Source organism: Neomonachus schauinslandi, chromosome 5 (genome assembly GCF_002201575.2).
Source record: "Neomonachus schauinslandi chromosome 5, ASM220157v2, whole genome shotgun sequence".
Taxonomy (NCBI): domain Eukaryota; kingdom Metazoa; phylum Chordata; class Mammalia; order Carnivora; family Phocidae; genus Neomonachus; species Neomonachus schauinslandi.
The window spans coordinates 4286264-4302233 of record NC_058407.1 but is presented as its reverse complement, the minus strand read 5'-3'; the positions used below and the strand labels follow the sequence as shown (position 1 = coordinate 4302233).

At 41.5% G+C, this 15970-nt stretch overlaps 1 protein-coding gene across 1 annotated transcript in view; it reads left to right on the top strand.

Moving 5' to 3' along the window:
- The window catches only part of ATXN10 (ataxin 10), a 163116-nt gene that overhangs the window by 51371 nt on the left and 95775 nt on the right, over positions 1-15970 (top strand). The window contains exons 6-7 of the mRNA XM_021687462.1: positions 1710-1790; positions 8384-8549. Coding sequence (XP_021543137.1) covers positions 1710-1790; positions 8384-8549 — 247 coding nt within the window. The remainder of the gene's footprint in view (positions 1-1709; positions 1791-8383; positions 8550-15970) is intronic.

The window sequence follows — 15970 nt, the reverse complement described above, 5'->3', positions numbered from 1 at the left end:
GCCTTGGCCCTCTGGTTAGATCAACTTTGTTATTTCTCTACTCTACAAAGTTTATGTGTGTTGCCCCTGAGACATTTTTGTCTAATTCTCTATGTGTGGGCTTTTCTCCACTGTTAGCATTTTGGAATATGGATTGTGATCTAGCTCCTAGCACAGTTTTGAAACATTGTGGGTTTTTAAAAAAAAAATACTTTTTATTTATCATTATTATTTGTCTGTTTTTTGAGTGATCAAGCGAGCACAGGGAGGGAGGGGCAGAGAGAGAGAGAGAGAGAATCTTAAGCAGGCTCCACGCCCAGTGCGGAGCCTGATGCAGGGCTCCATCTCACTACCCTGAGATCATGACCTGAGCGGAAAGAGTCTGATGCTCAACCAACTGAGCCACCCAGGTGCCCTGGAACATTACATTTTTGAATGAACGTTCTTCTGGGAAAATGTTTTGAGCTCCAGAAAGCTAAATCATGAATGAGTTTTAGGATCACTTTTGTGTACCTGGCTTAAAATGCATGAATTTCTGTTGTTGCAGTTTAATGACCTACCCAAACTGGTATGAGAACTGTTTGAGAATTTTCTGTATATCCATTATTACTAGAAATATCTTATATCAAAATGCTGATCAGGGGTGCCTGGGTGGCTCATTCATTGGGTATCTGCCTTTCGGCTCGGGTCATGATCCCAGGGTCCTGGGATCGGGCCCCACATCGGGCTCCCTGCTCGGCGGGAAGCCTGCTTCTCCCTCTCCCACTCCCCCTGCTTGTGTTCCCTCTCTCGCTGTGTCTCTCTGTCAGATAAATAAATAAAATCTTAAAAAAAAAAGTGCTGATCAGTTATTTTGAGGGCTGTGGAAGAAATAGAACACATGTTTAGATTTTGTTTTTATATGAGTGGAGTGTGTTGTGGTAGTTAATATGGTTCATTTGGTTACATACTGAAACACATACTTTCATTATATTTTTTGTTAAGTGGTTAAATAAACTGTGTTCATAAATATATTTAATGCTTTACAGTCACTCTTATGCTATAACGTTGATTATAAACAGTATATTCTTTAGTTCTTAAGCCTGCAGATGCCCTCTGGCCAATATGATTCAGAATTAATTAATAATACTATTCAATCTTTTTAGTTGTCACAGTGGTACTTTAAAGAAATACGCTTATAATCTTTGCCTCAGGGTTTCCATAAGTTGATCTTTGAGTTTAGATGAGTGCATTGCTTGACAATGAGGATGTTTTCTTGGTAACTCGAGAGCTCTTACAGACAAGGTAATCAAGCCAGTATGCATTACCAGGTTGTTGGCATACATTTAAATAAAACGTGTGACATGTCCATTTCTCTAGTTAATTTTAGCACTTAACCTTCTGAGTAGAACAGTTTAATATGGTTTCGGTTTATACCTGAACTTGTAGCTAAATTTCATTTTATAGTTAAAATGGAACTTAGGTAAGACCTATAGTTGAATACATTTGAATCATTTCAATAAATATCTCTGAAGTAAAATTGGAGAAACCTATTTTGAGGGTTTTTATTTTCTTTTAGCCGCTAATGGAAAAATAGTATGTGAACCTCTTAGAACATTTTAAGATTACAGCACATCAAAAGTTCAATAAAAAGAAGTACTTTTATGTGTACAATGCCCATAAAGTAGATAAGGCCATGTCCATTTTACTATGTTTCTAGTAACCACACTTTCTCCTCCTTTTTTTCTTAGGTTCTTGATTATTACAGACCACTTTCTGAAGAGCCCGGAATTGGTGAAAGCGATGTATGCCAAAATGAGCAATCAAGAAAGGTAACCCCAAAAACCAGTGTGGTTTTGAGTATTTAGCATTCCATACAGAGTATCCTGTACACATGACTGAGAAACTGTGTGGTTTCTTAGTTGGCACAAAATCTCTAAATACATGTTTCTGTGTCAGTAATGGTTTTAAATTGGTTGGTTAACATTACAGCTTAGCCACAGCAGGCAATGATTTACGTGGGGCTGCACGATCCAGGTTGGCGCCATTATTCAGTAAAGGCAAACTCAGAAACGTTAAGAACAAAATGTTATGCCTGTCCTTGGATTGCAGTTGCATATTTGAAACGTGCTTTTGTGTTCACATCACTGGTGTAATGATTTGGGACATGCCCCACTCAACGTGTAGTTTTCCCATAGGTATTTCAGACGAAGACTGGGTACCCGTCTGTGATCTCCCTGCTATTGTAGTGGGAAGAGCAGTGCCCGCCGAGCACGGAGACCATGGCTCCCTGCCTCCTAGTGATGGTAGTTCTGTCTCTGACCGTAGCCGGGCCTTTTACTGTGTTCGGATTCAGTTTCTCGGCCTGTAAGATTAGAGGATGGAGTGGCATGATTTGCAGCGCTCTGGATGACTCCCATAGCTCATGTGTTCCCTAGCCTTATTGGGAATGTTGCCTTAGGAAAAATAAAACTTACTTTGAAATCACGGATCTAATGATCAAAAACTTTAAAAAATGTTAATCTTTTGATTGTAGTCACAATTTTTATAATTGCTGTGGTTTTGAAATTCTTACTATCTGTGTGGCTTCCAAATAATTAAGCTTTTACACTCCTTTGTAGTCTCGTTAAGTGGGATTTCTTCTTTAGTAGCTTCAACGAAAAGGAAAGTTCGAGCTTTTAAAGTCAGTTTAAATGCCATGTTTATAAATCCAGTGGGCCCCCCCCATATGCATACTTCTGTTGCAGAAAAAGAATTATTTGTAGTTTTTTGACCTAAAATTAGTGACATGAAGAGCAGTGCTATCACTTGGGAAGCAGCTCTGCAGTAAGGAATACCCGCACGCAAGAAGAATGATACACAGTTGAGTTGTATTTTTAATATTCAGTTTTACATTTTCCATATTCCTGTCGAAGGATCTGTTTTTAAAGTGCTCTATCACGTAACCAAATGAAGATGCCAGACTAAACATTTTCCATTTTTACTTACAAAGACGTTGTAGCCACTGCTCCCCTTCGTGCAGCGTCTGTTCACGTGCCACGGCCCCTCTTGACTTTTCTTCCCAAGGAGAAGTGCTTTTGTTTCTTCGCGTCATTTGTCGTGCATTGTAGTGTGTTGCACACCTGCATGCTGCTTGTGTGACCCTGCCGTTGGGCTGTTGGCCCTGCGAGGGCACGGGCTCCATCTTTTTCTCCCGGGGTGGCCATGTTCCCAGATGGTGCTTGGCACGTCAGGGTGCCAGAAAAAGTCGTTTAGATGAAAACACGAGAAAGTGAATGAATTTTCTTACTCGTGAAAAGGTCTGTCCAGTTAGTGCACTGACTCCTGGAATGCCATCTACCGAGGTGGGAACCTCAAAGCCCTCAAGTCCCCTTCTGCTGCCTGCGTCTCGGGCAGCACCTTGCTGTGGGTGCCGCCTCGTGTGTCCTGAGTGGTGTGGCGTGTGAGGCCTTTACCAGGCAGCTTCATCTCCAGCCCCTTTCCCCTGCTCTCAGTTACCACATTATGGCGACACAGAACTTCTTTCGGTTCTCAAGGCCTTCCCTGTAATCTCATGGTTTTGCGGATGTCCTTTTCTCTGCCTGCAGTGTCCTGGCCACTCACTGCCTCTCCTTCTGGTGAATGTACAGCCGACCCTTGAGCAACGTGGGTGTGAACTGCGCAGGTCCACTTATGTGCAGATTTTTTAAATAAGTACAGTCCTGTAAATACATTTTCTCTTCCTTCTGACTTTCTTTTTTTAAAGATTTTATTTATTCATTTTATTTTATTTTAGAGAGAGCGCCGGTGTGCGTGAGCAGGGGTGGGGCAGAGGGAGAGGGAGAGAGAACCTCAAGCAGACTCCGCACTGAGCACAGAGCCCAACGTAGGGCTCGATCTCACATCCCTGAGATCATGACCTAAGGTGAAACCAACAGTCAGACATTTAACTGACTGAGCCACCTAGGCAGCCTTCTTTCTTATGATTTTCTTAAAGACATTTTCTTCCCTCTAGCTTACTTTATTGTAAAAACACAGTATATAATACATACAGCATACAAAATACGTGTTAATCAACTGACGTTACCGTAAGGCTTCCGGTCAACAGTCGGCTATTAGTAGTTAAGTTTTTGGGGAGTCAAAAGTGATAACATGGATTTTTGACTGACCCTGTGGTGTTCAGGGGTCACCTTAGACTCATGCTTTTAGGCCCTTGTCAGAGCCTGTGAGCTTCTTGTGGTGACTGACTCAAACGATTGGCTGGGGGGCCTGACGAGTTCAGTGCTGATGGGTGTGTGTGCTGGTGTGTGGCGGGGGAGGGCGCAGGGAGGAGGGGAAGGGGGTCTTGGCAGGAGCACTGAGTCTGCAGTCAAGTAGAGCTCTTGGGTTCCCTGTTGACTCCTTTTCAGGCAGTTATGGGTAATTCTGTGTTCACAGTTGTGAGTTTGCAGATTAATAGGATTGAAAAGATTAGAGTTTTTCTCAACAGGGATATGTAATGAATTAACTTCTTTTCTATGCACCTGGAGTGGTGCTGCATGCCTTGTTTGTGAGAACTGAGAACATTCTCTGTGTTCTGTGGTTCAGATGAGGAACTTCACTAGAGACCCCTGTGGAGACACTGTGGTGCTTTTGGGAGCACACATCAGAATCGCCTGAGGAATGCCCAGGCTGTGGCCCCACCTGCTCAGTTAGAATGTCCAGTTGGGTTAAGGGCTGCCAGGTTTACACATTTGAGGGTCAGTCAGTAAAACAGGTAGTGTGTTCACTAAGTGCCTGTTGGCGGTCCCAGGGGCATCACAGGGACAGTGTGGGTGGCTCCGGAGGGAAAGTGCTTGGAATGTCACCACTCATTGACTCCAGACTACTTGGTGAGAAGTTTAGGATATGGAGTCAAAATCAGTTCACATGGTTGACTCAGCAGAAATGAGAGTCTGCGTTTATACGATTTTCTGGTCCTCCTTCCCAATGAATTGCAGTATTATTAGATTAAACCTAGCTGCTCTTGGAAAACGCTTGGGTGGTTCTCAGGCTTATAATCTGTATAGCAGAGTAGTGAACAGCAGAGGTAGTTCTGTGGCTCATGGCTTTGGGTAAGTTACCTGTTCTTGTGGAACTCTGGTCCATCTGAGAATGAGGATAAGAACAGTAGCCGCCCCATGAAATTGCCGTAACTGATTGAAATCTATGAGGAGGCAGTGCCTGGTGCGGGATTATCACCAAGTGAATGAGTTGCTAGTTCTGCCTCTGTGCTTCTGCCGCTGGTCCTCCCCCCCCCCCCCCCCCCGCCCCCGTCACCACCGCTGCTGTTAGTCCTGCCGCTCTGCCACCTTGTCTCTTCCTCCAGGTGGCATCTTACAGCCGTTTCATTTCATCCTCCAGAGACCCTGGGAAATGGGTGTTATTCTTGCCGTCTGCCCCACTGGGATCTGCGGTTTTGCAGGTTCGGGTGTTTGCCCCGGGTTATAGAGGTAGCTGGAGGAATGTTCGAACTCAGTCTGTCGGATGCCAAAATCAGTGATCTTCTTCCCCACAACACAAGAATTTCTTACCTCTGTGCCTTATTAAAGGACTAGTGAGATTAATTCAGCCACAGCTTTGTGCCTGTGTCTCGGTTAGCTTGTTCAGGTTAATGAAAGGTTTGGCCTTTGTGGGCATATCATTCAACAGATCGTATATGTGGAGAGTCCAAATGTGAATTCATGGTTCGTTGGAGCTCTCAGTCCTGAAATTTGAATTACATTTTATTTCTAGAATTAGAGAGTATTATTTCATGCCCTGCTCATAAACCTTGCTCACCCACGTGTCCCCCATCCTCCTTTGACCCTCACTCCAGTCCTCTCATAACAAACTTCCTATTTCTGGACGGCGCAGGCGAGGCTATTAAAATTGTAGCCTGCATTAATTTAAGCATAACTTTCAAATAAAAATTTTGCTATAGAATTTTCCCTTAAAATTCTTCATATGTATATATATTGCTTTTTTTTTTTTTTTTTTATGAAACAGGAATCCTCATTTTGAGGAGAGACTGTGTAACTATTTAATCAGAAGTGGATCAGAAAGATTGTGAATGACAGCCGGTGGTTGAGGGAGAAAATCCTAGAAGCTCGAATCTGAATTGAGGGGTGTGTCTGGTAGCTTAAGGCAGACCCGAGTGAGGATTCCGGGGTTTAAGGACGCAGGACTTTCACACCGATGTGTGACTGTAGACAGCTAGTCCCTGACCTCTTCAACTAGGTCTCTTGCTTTTTCATCCTTCACTTCTGAGTGAATAAATACATGAGTGAATAGCACTTGTATTCTGTTACCTTTTCAAGGAAGGATTTAGTGTGGTTCCCACACAGCTGCAAGAAGTAAGACATTCCACATCATGTCCCATTTTCCCAGATTCTGCAGGACGTTTCAACTTTCAACACACATACGGTTTCTGGCTTGCAAATGGAGGCGGCAAATGTAATGCGCCATTAAAATAAATGAATTTGAAAACAGTTTCCTACTGGTGTGGTGTGTCCCACACGTGATTCCTGTATTTGACCAGAAGGATGGTTTTTGATGGTGGCTCTAAGTAGAGGGAGTTGGAGAGTTTGATGGGGACTCGGGTCGGGATGGCCCCAAATTGTTGGACCCACTCCCTAATAATGGGAGCCCCCAGAAGTTTTTATGGACAGAGAACACAATATAAGTAGGATCATTTAATGAAGTCTAATTTATTCTCAGGTGATATTTAAACTTGATTTGTATTTTTAGATTTTGAACATTCATTTTTTATTTTTTCCTTAAGATGACACTACTTCTCTGCTTAGCTGTCCCATGTTACAATCACACAGTAGAGTGGAGAGGTGAGGCTCCTGAGCAGGGAGAAGTCCGAGGGGTGGATGGCCTCCGGTGAGCTTGTAAGGAAGGCTGCGTCTATGCTGACCATATCTATCAGCTCCAGCTTCTAGGTCTCCCTCAGAGTGTCCCCTGGGACTCCAGGGTCTTCCCACTGCTGCTGGACAAGCTTGGGTACCATGCTGGGCCTACCTTTTCTGTCTTGGACCTCACGCAACTCCTTCACGATCTCTTCTTTCTCTTCACCCTGTTGAGTAATAGTCCACAAGGTGCTGAATTCCCTAAAACCAGAGCTCATGACTTCTCATACCTAGCAATCATTGCCACACTATTCCATTTTAAAAGGAGTATTTTTAAAGCAGACATTTGCGTTCCTTAGGTGGCCTCCTCCCTAGCGTTCCCAGAAAGTTGTCCTGCCTGGCTTTATGGCCTGAGAGGACCCCATTCATTTTTAAAGTTTCTGTGTGAATGAGGGAAAACAAAAACATCCTAATGCTGAACTATTTGTTGTTCTTTTGTGCTCAATTGAGACGATTATTTGTTTTATTTTGGATTAATGATTGCTCTAAGAAACTGGAGGCTTTTAGGAATTTTGGAAACCAGTGAGGTCTGTGTGTGATTTTTCCAGACTGATGGTCTTTTTCACCATTTTGCAAAACTACAGGAAGAGTTTGGTATAGTTTTATTTCGTACTTGAAACTTGCAGCAGTAAACAAGTTCTTTGTTTGTTTGGTAAGAAATGCTCTGTGCCTATTGTAAGTGTATTTTCCCCACTTGCGTAGCATCCATGTCCTTTCTGGTTTGGAGATATTTAAATGAGAGTTACGCATTTAATCCCAAGTCACAGTGTGATTTTGGGAAACATCCTGCTTGTTTTATGCTGGATAGACTACCATGTATAGGATTCATTTTTTTTTTTTTGTCGGAGAAGGAAAGAGTTTGTTAAATAGAAATACTTATGGGATCATTTAAGTGTTGATGTAAAATGGCCTGGGTTTGGTATTCAGACTTATGTTTTTATGAACTAAAATAACGAAACAAGCAAAGCCAGCCTTTACAAGAAGGACAGTAGAGTGAGGAGCTGAGGCCCGTGGCCCAGCAGTGAGAGGTGGAGTCCTGTGCGTGGGTCCCGACATGGCACGTCTGATTACAGGCAGGTGAGTCAGCCTCACTGAGCCGTATTTGCTGAGCGTAGCCCAGGCCAGTGACAGTAGCTGTCTCTCCGAGATCGTGCGCGTAGAAAGTTCGTTAGCCCAGTAGTGGGCTGTGAGTAAACGTTACTAGCCCACGAACCTCGCTGTTGTCGTTGTTCATGTGTCAGAAAACCTAATCCGACGGCATTTCTGAAATGTTAAATCAAGGGCTTACAGGAATGCATATAGAAAAGGTGCTGGTTTCTGTAGTCAGGTCACATCAAAGAAGTCAAGATTTTAAAAAATAGGTAGTTGATGAAGAGTCATTCTAGTCACACAAAATATTTCCCTAGCTAGACATTATAAACAGAGTAAGAAACTTAAAAATAAAAATATTCTCTTAAAATGCTCTCTCTCAATATTTTTAGCATTGTACGATTTCAGTATTACCTATTCATGTAAAACTCTTGTACGTTTTACAGAGTTACACTGCTAGACCTCGTAATTGCGAAATTAGTGGGGGATGAGCCACTGACCAAGGATGACATCCCTGTGTTTTTGAGCCATGCCGAGCTGATTGCAAGCACTTTTGTGGATCAGTGCAAGATGGTGCTAAAATTGACCTCTGAGCAGCATGCGGACGATGAGGTAAGAGGACACATTTCAGAATCTTGGATGGGAGAGAGCAGGGAGATTTTCTAAGCCAGCTAGGCCCTCTCTGAGAATTCTTTTTTAAAACTTGAAAAAATTCTGCATAAGTAATGAATGGACTGCGACGGACTGAATATTTGTGTCTCCTCCCCTCCAAATCCATATGTTGCAAATCTGATGGCCAAGGTGATGGTCCTAGGAGGCTGGGCCTGTGGGAGGTGAGTAGGTCTTGAGGGTAGAGCCCCCAGTGTTGGAATTTAGTGCTCTTACAAAGAGACCCTGCAAGAATCCCTTGCCCCGTCTGTTGCGTGAGGACACAACGAGAGGTCGGCCGTCTGCAGCCTGGAAGAGGGCCTTCATCAGAACCCAGCCATCCTGATCATGGACTTCCAGCGTCCACAACTATGAGACACCAGTGTCTGTTGTTTCTAAGCCACCCGTGGACGAGGACAGTTAAGAGAATACGACAAGGAAAAACAGTGCCCTCATTCCTACCATTCAGAGTTAATGACTTGAAAACAAATTCTAGTTAACATATTTTGTAGGCAGATAACATCAAATATATGCGTGCATCCATGCACACACACACACACAAACATATATATATTAAAAATGATTTCATGCTGTGCTGTTTGTAAGTTTCTCTTTTTTTTTTCTCCTGAATGTAAGTTTTATGAGGGTAGAAGTTTTGACTGTTATGTTCATAGTACTGTGCACACAGTAGGCGCTTAGTATTTGCAGAATGAATAAACAGTACATTGTCAGTGTCTTTTAAAAAGTCAGTGTAGCGTTAGAAGTGAAGAGTTTGCCATAATCTATTTGTCCAGCTGTAAGTTGGACGTTCTGGTTGTTCTTATTTCTGTTTCCTGTAGTTAGTGCTGTAATATATGTCTTTGAAGTTCTATCTTTGTACCTTACCCTACTGTTAACCCAGGAGCGGAATTGCTGGGTGTTAAGGGTACATCCAGTTTTGTGGGGTTTTTTTTCTTTTTTAAGATTTATTTATTTATTTGGGAGACAGAGTGCACACACTTGAGATGGGGGAGGACCAGATGGAGAGGAAGAGACAGAATCTCAAGCAGACTCCCCGCTGAGCATGGAGCCTGATGCTGGGCTTGATCTCAGGATCCTGAGGTCATGACCTGAGCCAAAATCAAGAGTCGGACACTTAACTAACTGAGCCACCCAGGAGCCCCGGGGTAAATCCAGTTTTTTAAAGCTTATATTTCTAAATTGCCTTCCAGAACATTTGTTTCTTCTGTCGTTATAAAACATTCCCGATCATACACCATCCTGGCTAGCTTCTTCAAGTAATTTTTTTGTTTTACTTTCCTCAAGGCCGCCCTGGATTATTCCAGTCTTTACTAAGGGGATGGAAGCATTGATACATCCTTCACACTTGAGAAATCTCTTTATTTTTGTCTGTCCCATCTTCCTTCCCTTCTGTCTTAAAGTTAGAATGGTTCTTTCTCTGGAATACTACTCAGCAGTAGAAAGGAATGGGTTTGTGATACAACAGAGGAGATGAATCCCAAACATCCCTCCTGAAAGTAGCCAGACTAGAGAATGTATCTTAATGATTCCATCTCTGAAATTCTGTAGAAGGTGAAACTTACTGATACAAACAAAGCAGATCAGATGTCACCTGGGGCTGGAGTGAAGGGGTGGATTTGATTGTGAAGGATATGAGGGTACGTTTTGGGTAAGAGAAATGTGGTACATAGCTGTGTACCTTGACAAAACTCTGTACGGTACGCTCCAGATGGATGTATTTTATTGCGTGTCAGCTGTACTGCAAGAACACTGATATGAACATTTCTGTGCCGATGGGAGTGATGGGTGGAGAGCGACTCCCATGGGCAGAGAGGTGTGAATAGCTGGGAAAGGGCTCCATCCACTATATCTGGATCCTTTCACATTTCCCTGGATCCTGTGTGTGTGATGCCACAAACCTGTTAACTTCCTCTGTAAATGCGGGCCATGGTTATGACTCTTCTACCATGACAGTAGATTTCCTTCTCTGTGACTGTACCTTTTTTCCAGGTTACTTTGCTGTGGATGTTCTGTGCTGTGTCCTACAGACCATGTTGGGTCTCGCTGACAGAGCTGGTATTTTATTTCTCATTTCTGTGATAGGAGAGGCCAAGTCTTGACTCACTGATGCCTTTCCTTTCTGGAGATAGATTTGCCTCTGTTTCCAGCAGGAGGAGCAGTGAGCTGTGCTTCAAAAAAGTAAAAGTTAATTCTCTAGGAAACAGAAAAGGAGGTAAAACTTAGTACTTGTTAAACCACAGCTTTAAGCTTTTTCAAGGCACTGGCATTTTTGGTGTAGATGACTTCAGTATTGTAAAAAGAAATTACCTGATGGAACTTTTTATATTGAGGAAAATTTATATTTTTCTTTTTTCTCTAAAAGGGGAATAATTACTATATATTAATAAATAGAAATTTGTAGAGAGTTTTCTTTTGAAAAGCCCAAATAGTTCACTGTTTTTTTTAATTTTATTTTATTATGTTATGCTAGTCACCATTCATTGCATCATTAGTTTTTGATGTATTGTTCCATGATTCATTGTTCACTTTTTAAAAAAATTGATCGGGCGCCTGGGTGGCTCAGTTGGTTAGGCGTCTGCCTTGGGCTCGGGTCGTGGTCCCGGGGTCCTGGGATCGAACCCTGTGTCGGGCTCCCTGCTTGGTCTAGAGTCTGCTTCTCTCTCTCCATCTGAGCTTCCCCCCTGCTCGTGCTCTCACTCTTGCTCGCTCTCTCACTCTCTCTCTCAAATGAATAAAAAAATCTTAAAAAAAAAGTTGATCTATAAAAGTCATGGCTTGTGCATATTAGTATATATGTGTTCTCCTTTAAGTTAGACGTTTTTTAAAAAGCTACAGTAGTTTTTAAGAAGACCTCTAACCCCAATATTTAATATACCATATACCCAGTGGTATACTGAAACCAGGCTATACGGACTTCTGAGAGTCAGTTGTTAAATATTCAGATATCCGTGAGCTGACTGTTGAACTCTCTGTAGCTTGAAATTGGCCATGGTGGAAGTATTTCTACCGTGGAAATCAGCAAAGGCCACAGATCAGGGCTCTCTGCTCCTGCCTCCTTTTCCATCTCCCCAGAGCCAGCAGACCAGCAAAACCTCTGCGTTTACCCAGTTGTGATATTCTTAGGACAAGATATCCAGTAAGGGTCTCATAATGCTGTGGCCAAAATATTGGAGTGAAAATTGTCATCTTGGGGTCATCTATTGTGTATTTGTATAATTGTTGGGTTTTAAAATCCTGAGGATTTTTTTTCATGTCTTCCTTAATAGAAACAGTCTGAGGATTTCACATTCACGTATGTGTTTCTGTCTTTGGTATTTTTTGTGTACTTGTCTCCAGTTTCTGAGAACGTTTTCTTCGGTGCTAATGTGCAATTTATCCTGTAGGACTTAGGGTTCAGTTCAGCTTTATCTTGAGCCTTAGTCTTATTGCTTGTAGGGAGCCTGGCCTTTCCTCTGGAAGTTAAATAAATTCTCTTTAGTTTCGTATTCTTCTATTACGAGAATTATCCTCCGGTGGTGGGTTTTTCATTGTTTTATTGCTTGTGTTCCCCAACTTACGTTATAATATTTGTTAATATAGTAGGTATCTAATAAATATTTGTGGAATAAGAAAGGGTAATCTTTCATTCCACAGACTGATAAGGGATTAAATATTTGCTTATTAAATAAAAAAAAAAATTCACACTGAAATCAGTGAAACAGAAGTCCTCATTCCCGCCCAGCCCCTGTCTGTTTTCTATGGACATATCATCATATACTTTTTTCTTCTCTTCTCAGAGATTTTTGTAAGTATACACCTGTTTTTTGTTCGTTTCTTCTTCTTCTTCTTTTTTTTTTTTTTACAGTACTACCTTTTTTATTCTTCAACTTCTTTTTTCGCCTAGCCTGAAGTGTCTTGTACATCTTTCCATTTAACACATTATGTGCCTTCATCTCCTTCTTCCTCACAGTGGAGCAGAATTCCACTAGACAGAGGAGACGGAATTTCCTCATTTGTTCTCTGTCGACGTACACTTTAGGAGCTTCCAGGGTTTTCCTCAAACCTTTACAGATAATGCTGTAGCTTCGATATCTTTGCAATTTTGGACAGGTAAATCTGGAATTGTAAATTCCTGGACGTTGAATCACTGAGTCAGAGAGTCTGTTTATTTAAAATGTTTAGAAATACTTCTAAATGCCATACCAAAAGAACATGGGAGTATATGGGTCTGCAGCCTTTCACTAATCTGATTTAATGCCCATTTCTCTGTAACTGTTTTCAGTGTCCAGCATGTTCATTTGTTTTTCATATTAAGTTACCTTTTAAAATACATTTATTAATGAGCATTTTCAGAAGATTAATGTTTTTGTCATATATACAGGAAACTTCTCCCCCCCCCGCCATAGTTAATTTTTTGTTTGAATTTATTTATGGTATTCTCAGCCTTTTAGAAGTTTGTATTTTTGTTTTTAATCTAGTTAGGCTTACCAGTTTTATCCTTATGGTTTCTGAAGTTTCTTACATATTTAGTAAAACCATCTCCACTTAGATTGTGGAAATATGCACCTGTATGTTCTAGTTCTTTCAGTATTTGGTCCACATTTTTAACTGAATTTGTTTTTTGAGCAAGGAGGGAAGTATAGATCCAGATTATGTCTTTTGATGATCCAAGATTCTATAATCTTTGGTAAAGGACCACTTGGGTTTGAATCCTGATTTCCTCTATTACTGGTGTGTGCTCTTGGAAAAGTTACTTATTCTCTGTCCCCCAGTTTCTCTGCCTGGAAGATGAATAGTATTTTGACGTAAGCATTTACTACACTGATCGGTACATAGTTAGTGCTCCCTAAATGTTAGCTGTTAATTGTTGTGTCAATACTATTTAGTGAATGATCTCATCCTTTCCACTATTTTTAATGCTACCTTTGTCATATATTACATTCTTGTATATTTTTGGATCCATTTCTGTGTTTCTGACGTTTTACAGAGAGAACCAGTGAGATACTAACAGCTATCAAAGAATTCAGAGAGCCACGTGTTTATACACGATGAAGGAATGCTGGAGTGATCTGACCCATAGATGCAAACAGTGGTCTGTGCACAAGGCAGTAATTAATTGCATTCCAGCCAGACCCAAGTAATCTACGTTTCTGTGGACAAGAGTCATTTGCACTATTATCAGTTTTCTACAACTTAGAATATTGTAAAATAGTTCAAAGACACTAAAGGGTAAAGTTAACCCAGACAGATGATCGAGACAGGAGACTAATCTTTTTTCCCCCCTCTTCTGCCCACTGCAGAGGCTCATTCCTTTGATGTGCCTGTGTCTGTTTTCCCCAGTGCCCGATTTAATGACTGTAGTTGTATAATACTTACAAATACTAGAAGGGCATCTCAAATATTCCTCTTAGTTTTTAAGAGAATCATTTTCCTGGCTTTTTTTTTTTCATTATTGGTTTCCAGATGTTCCTTAGAAACACATTATTAATAAAAGGATTCTAATGATTAAAATTGGGAATGTGTTAGGTGGAGCTAGATTAATGTTCTTTTGGGTTTAGTTCATTTGACATCATAGAATTTAGGAGCTGGAAAGAAACATCTACATGATCTCTTCCAACCCTCTATTTTCATTCTTATCTTCTTATCATGGAAAATTTCAAACAGACTAAGCGAAAAAAGCGTCCTGAACCCCATCACCCACGTCAGCAGCTCTCTGTTCGTTACCGCTCTTGTTTCATCCATGATCCCAACTTGATCTAGCGGCAGCAGCCCTGGATTGAAGCAAAATTCCAGCATGTCTCATCAGTGCATTATCTTATACGTATCTTTAAAAGATGAGTCACACCCAAGTCAACTCCAGTTAGCACACCTAAAAAATTAGCAGTATAATTATAATATCAAGTAAACAATACTCAGATTTTTGCCCCATTATCTAATAATTTTGTTCAAGTTTATTTCTTCAGATCAGGATACAAACAAAGGCCATATATTGCAATCTGTTGTTGTATCTCAAATATCCATTAATGTATATGTTCCCCTTTCTTGCCCTTCTTCTCTTCTTTTTTTCCGCCTTTTCCCTTTTGCTAGTTCTTTACTGAAGAAACTGGGTCGTTTTACCTGTAGAGTTTTCTGCAGTTTGGATTTTGATTTTATCTTCATGGTGGTGTTTCACACATTGCTCTTTTCCTTGCATTCCTGTGACTGATAATTAATTCCAGAGAGCTATTCAGATTTGGGTTAGGTTTTTATGTCTTTTTTTCCCAGTAATGTTTTATTGTTGATGATACATGCTTTCTTTCATCAAGAGGCACATAATGTCTGGTTGTCTCTTTTGTGATGTTAGCCGTTGTAAATGATTGTTACCTGGGCCCGTTCATTCTTTGGGGGTTCTGAAATGGTGGTATTTTGACTCTTATCATTTAGAAACGTCTCCTAGTCAACTGTTAGGTTATACAAGGTACATTTTGATTACCAATATTCAAAGTAATGAATTGGTTTTGTGGCATCTGCAGTGAGTTGTTCCGTTTTGATTTCATCACTATTGTGATGTCATAGTTTTAAAACCACCTGATTTCTTTCTCTCTTCTATTTTTTAAAGATTTATTTATTTAGAGAAGGAGCAAGAGCGAGAGAGTGAGAGTGAGAGAGGAAGCAGACTCTCTGCTGATCATGGAGCCTGACGAGGGGCTCGATCCCAGGACCCTGAGATCATGACCTGAACCAAAACCAAGAGTTGGACACTTAACCAACCTAGCCACCCAGGCGCCCCCAGATACTTGATTTATTTTCAACCCATTTTAGCTGTAATTCTCCCTAGTTTTCTTTTTTTTTTTTTTAAGATTTTATTTATTCATTTGAGGCACAGAGATACAGAGAGAGAGAGCATGAGCAGGGAGAGAGGCAGAGGGAGAGGGAGAAGCAGGCTCCTCGCTGAGCCAGGAGCCCGATGTCGGGGGTATGACCTGAGCAGAAGGCAGACGCTTAGCCATCTGATCCACCTAGGTGCGCCTCTCCCTAGTTTTCTAATGTGCCACTGCTGGCCAGTGAGAGCCTTCTCAGGTTGCTTCTGATTCCTTCCGACATGATCCTGATCGTCTCTCACAGCTTGTTTTCTGTGTTCAGGATCATGTGTCACGTGTTCTGCCCCCGATCTACAACCAGTCAGCCACTTCTTGAAGGGGGAATGGCATCCGCAGATGACAATCTGGGCAACTGCCCATTCACAGAAGAGGGTGCTGATGCACGACGCCCACGGGTTTGCTCAAGAGTCTTTTGAATTTGGCTCTGATTTCAACCTTCTCATCTAGATATCTCCCCTAACTTGTTAACGAGCAAGTGAAAGCTAGAGTAAAATTAAGGATTCAAGGCATTAAAAATGTGTGTTG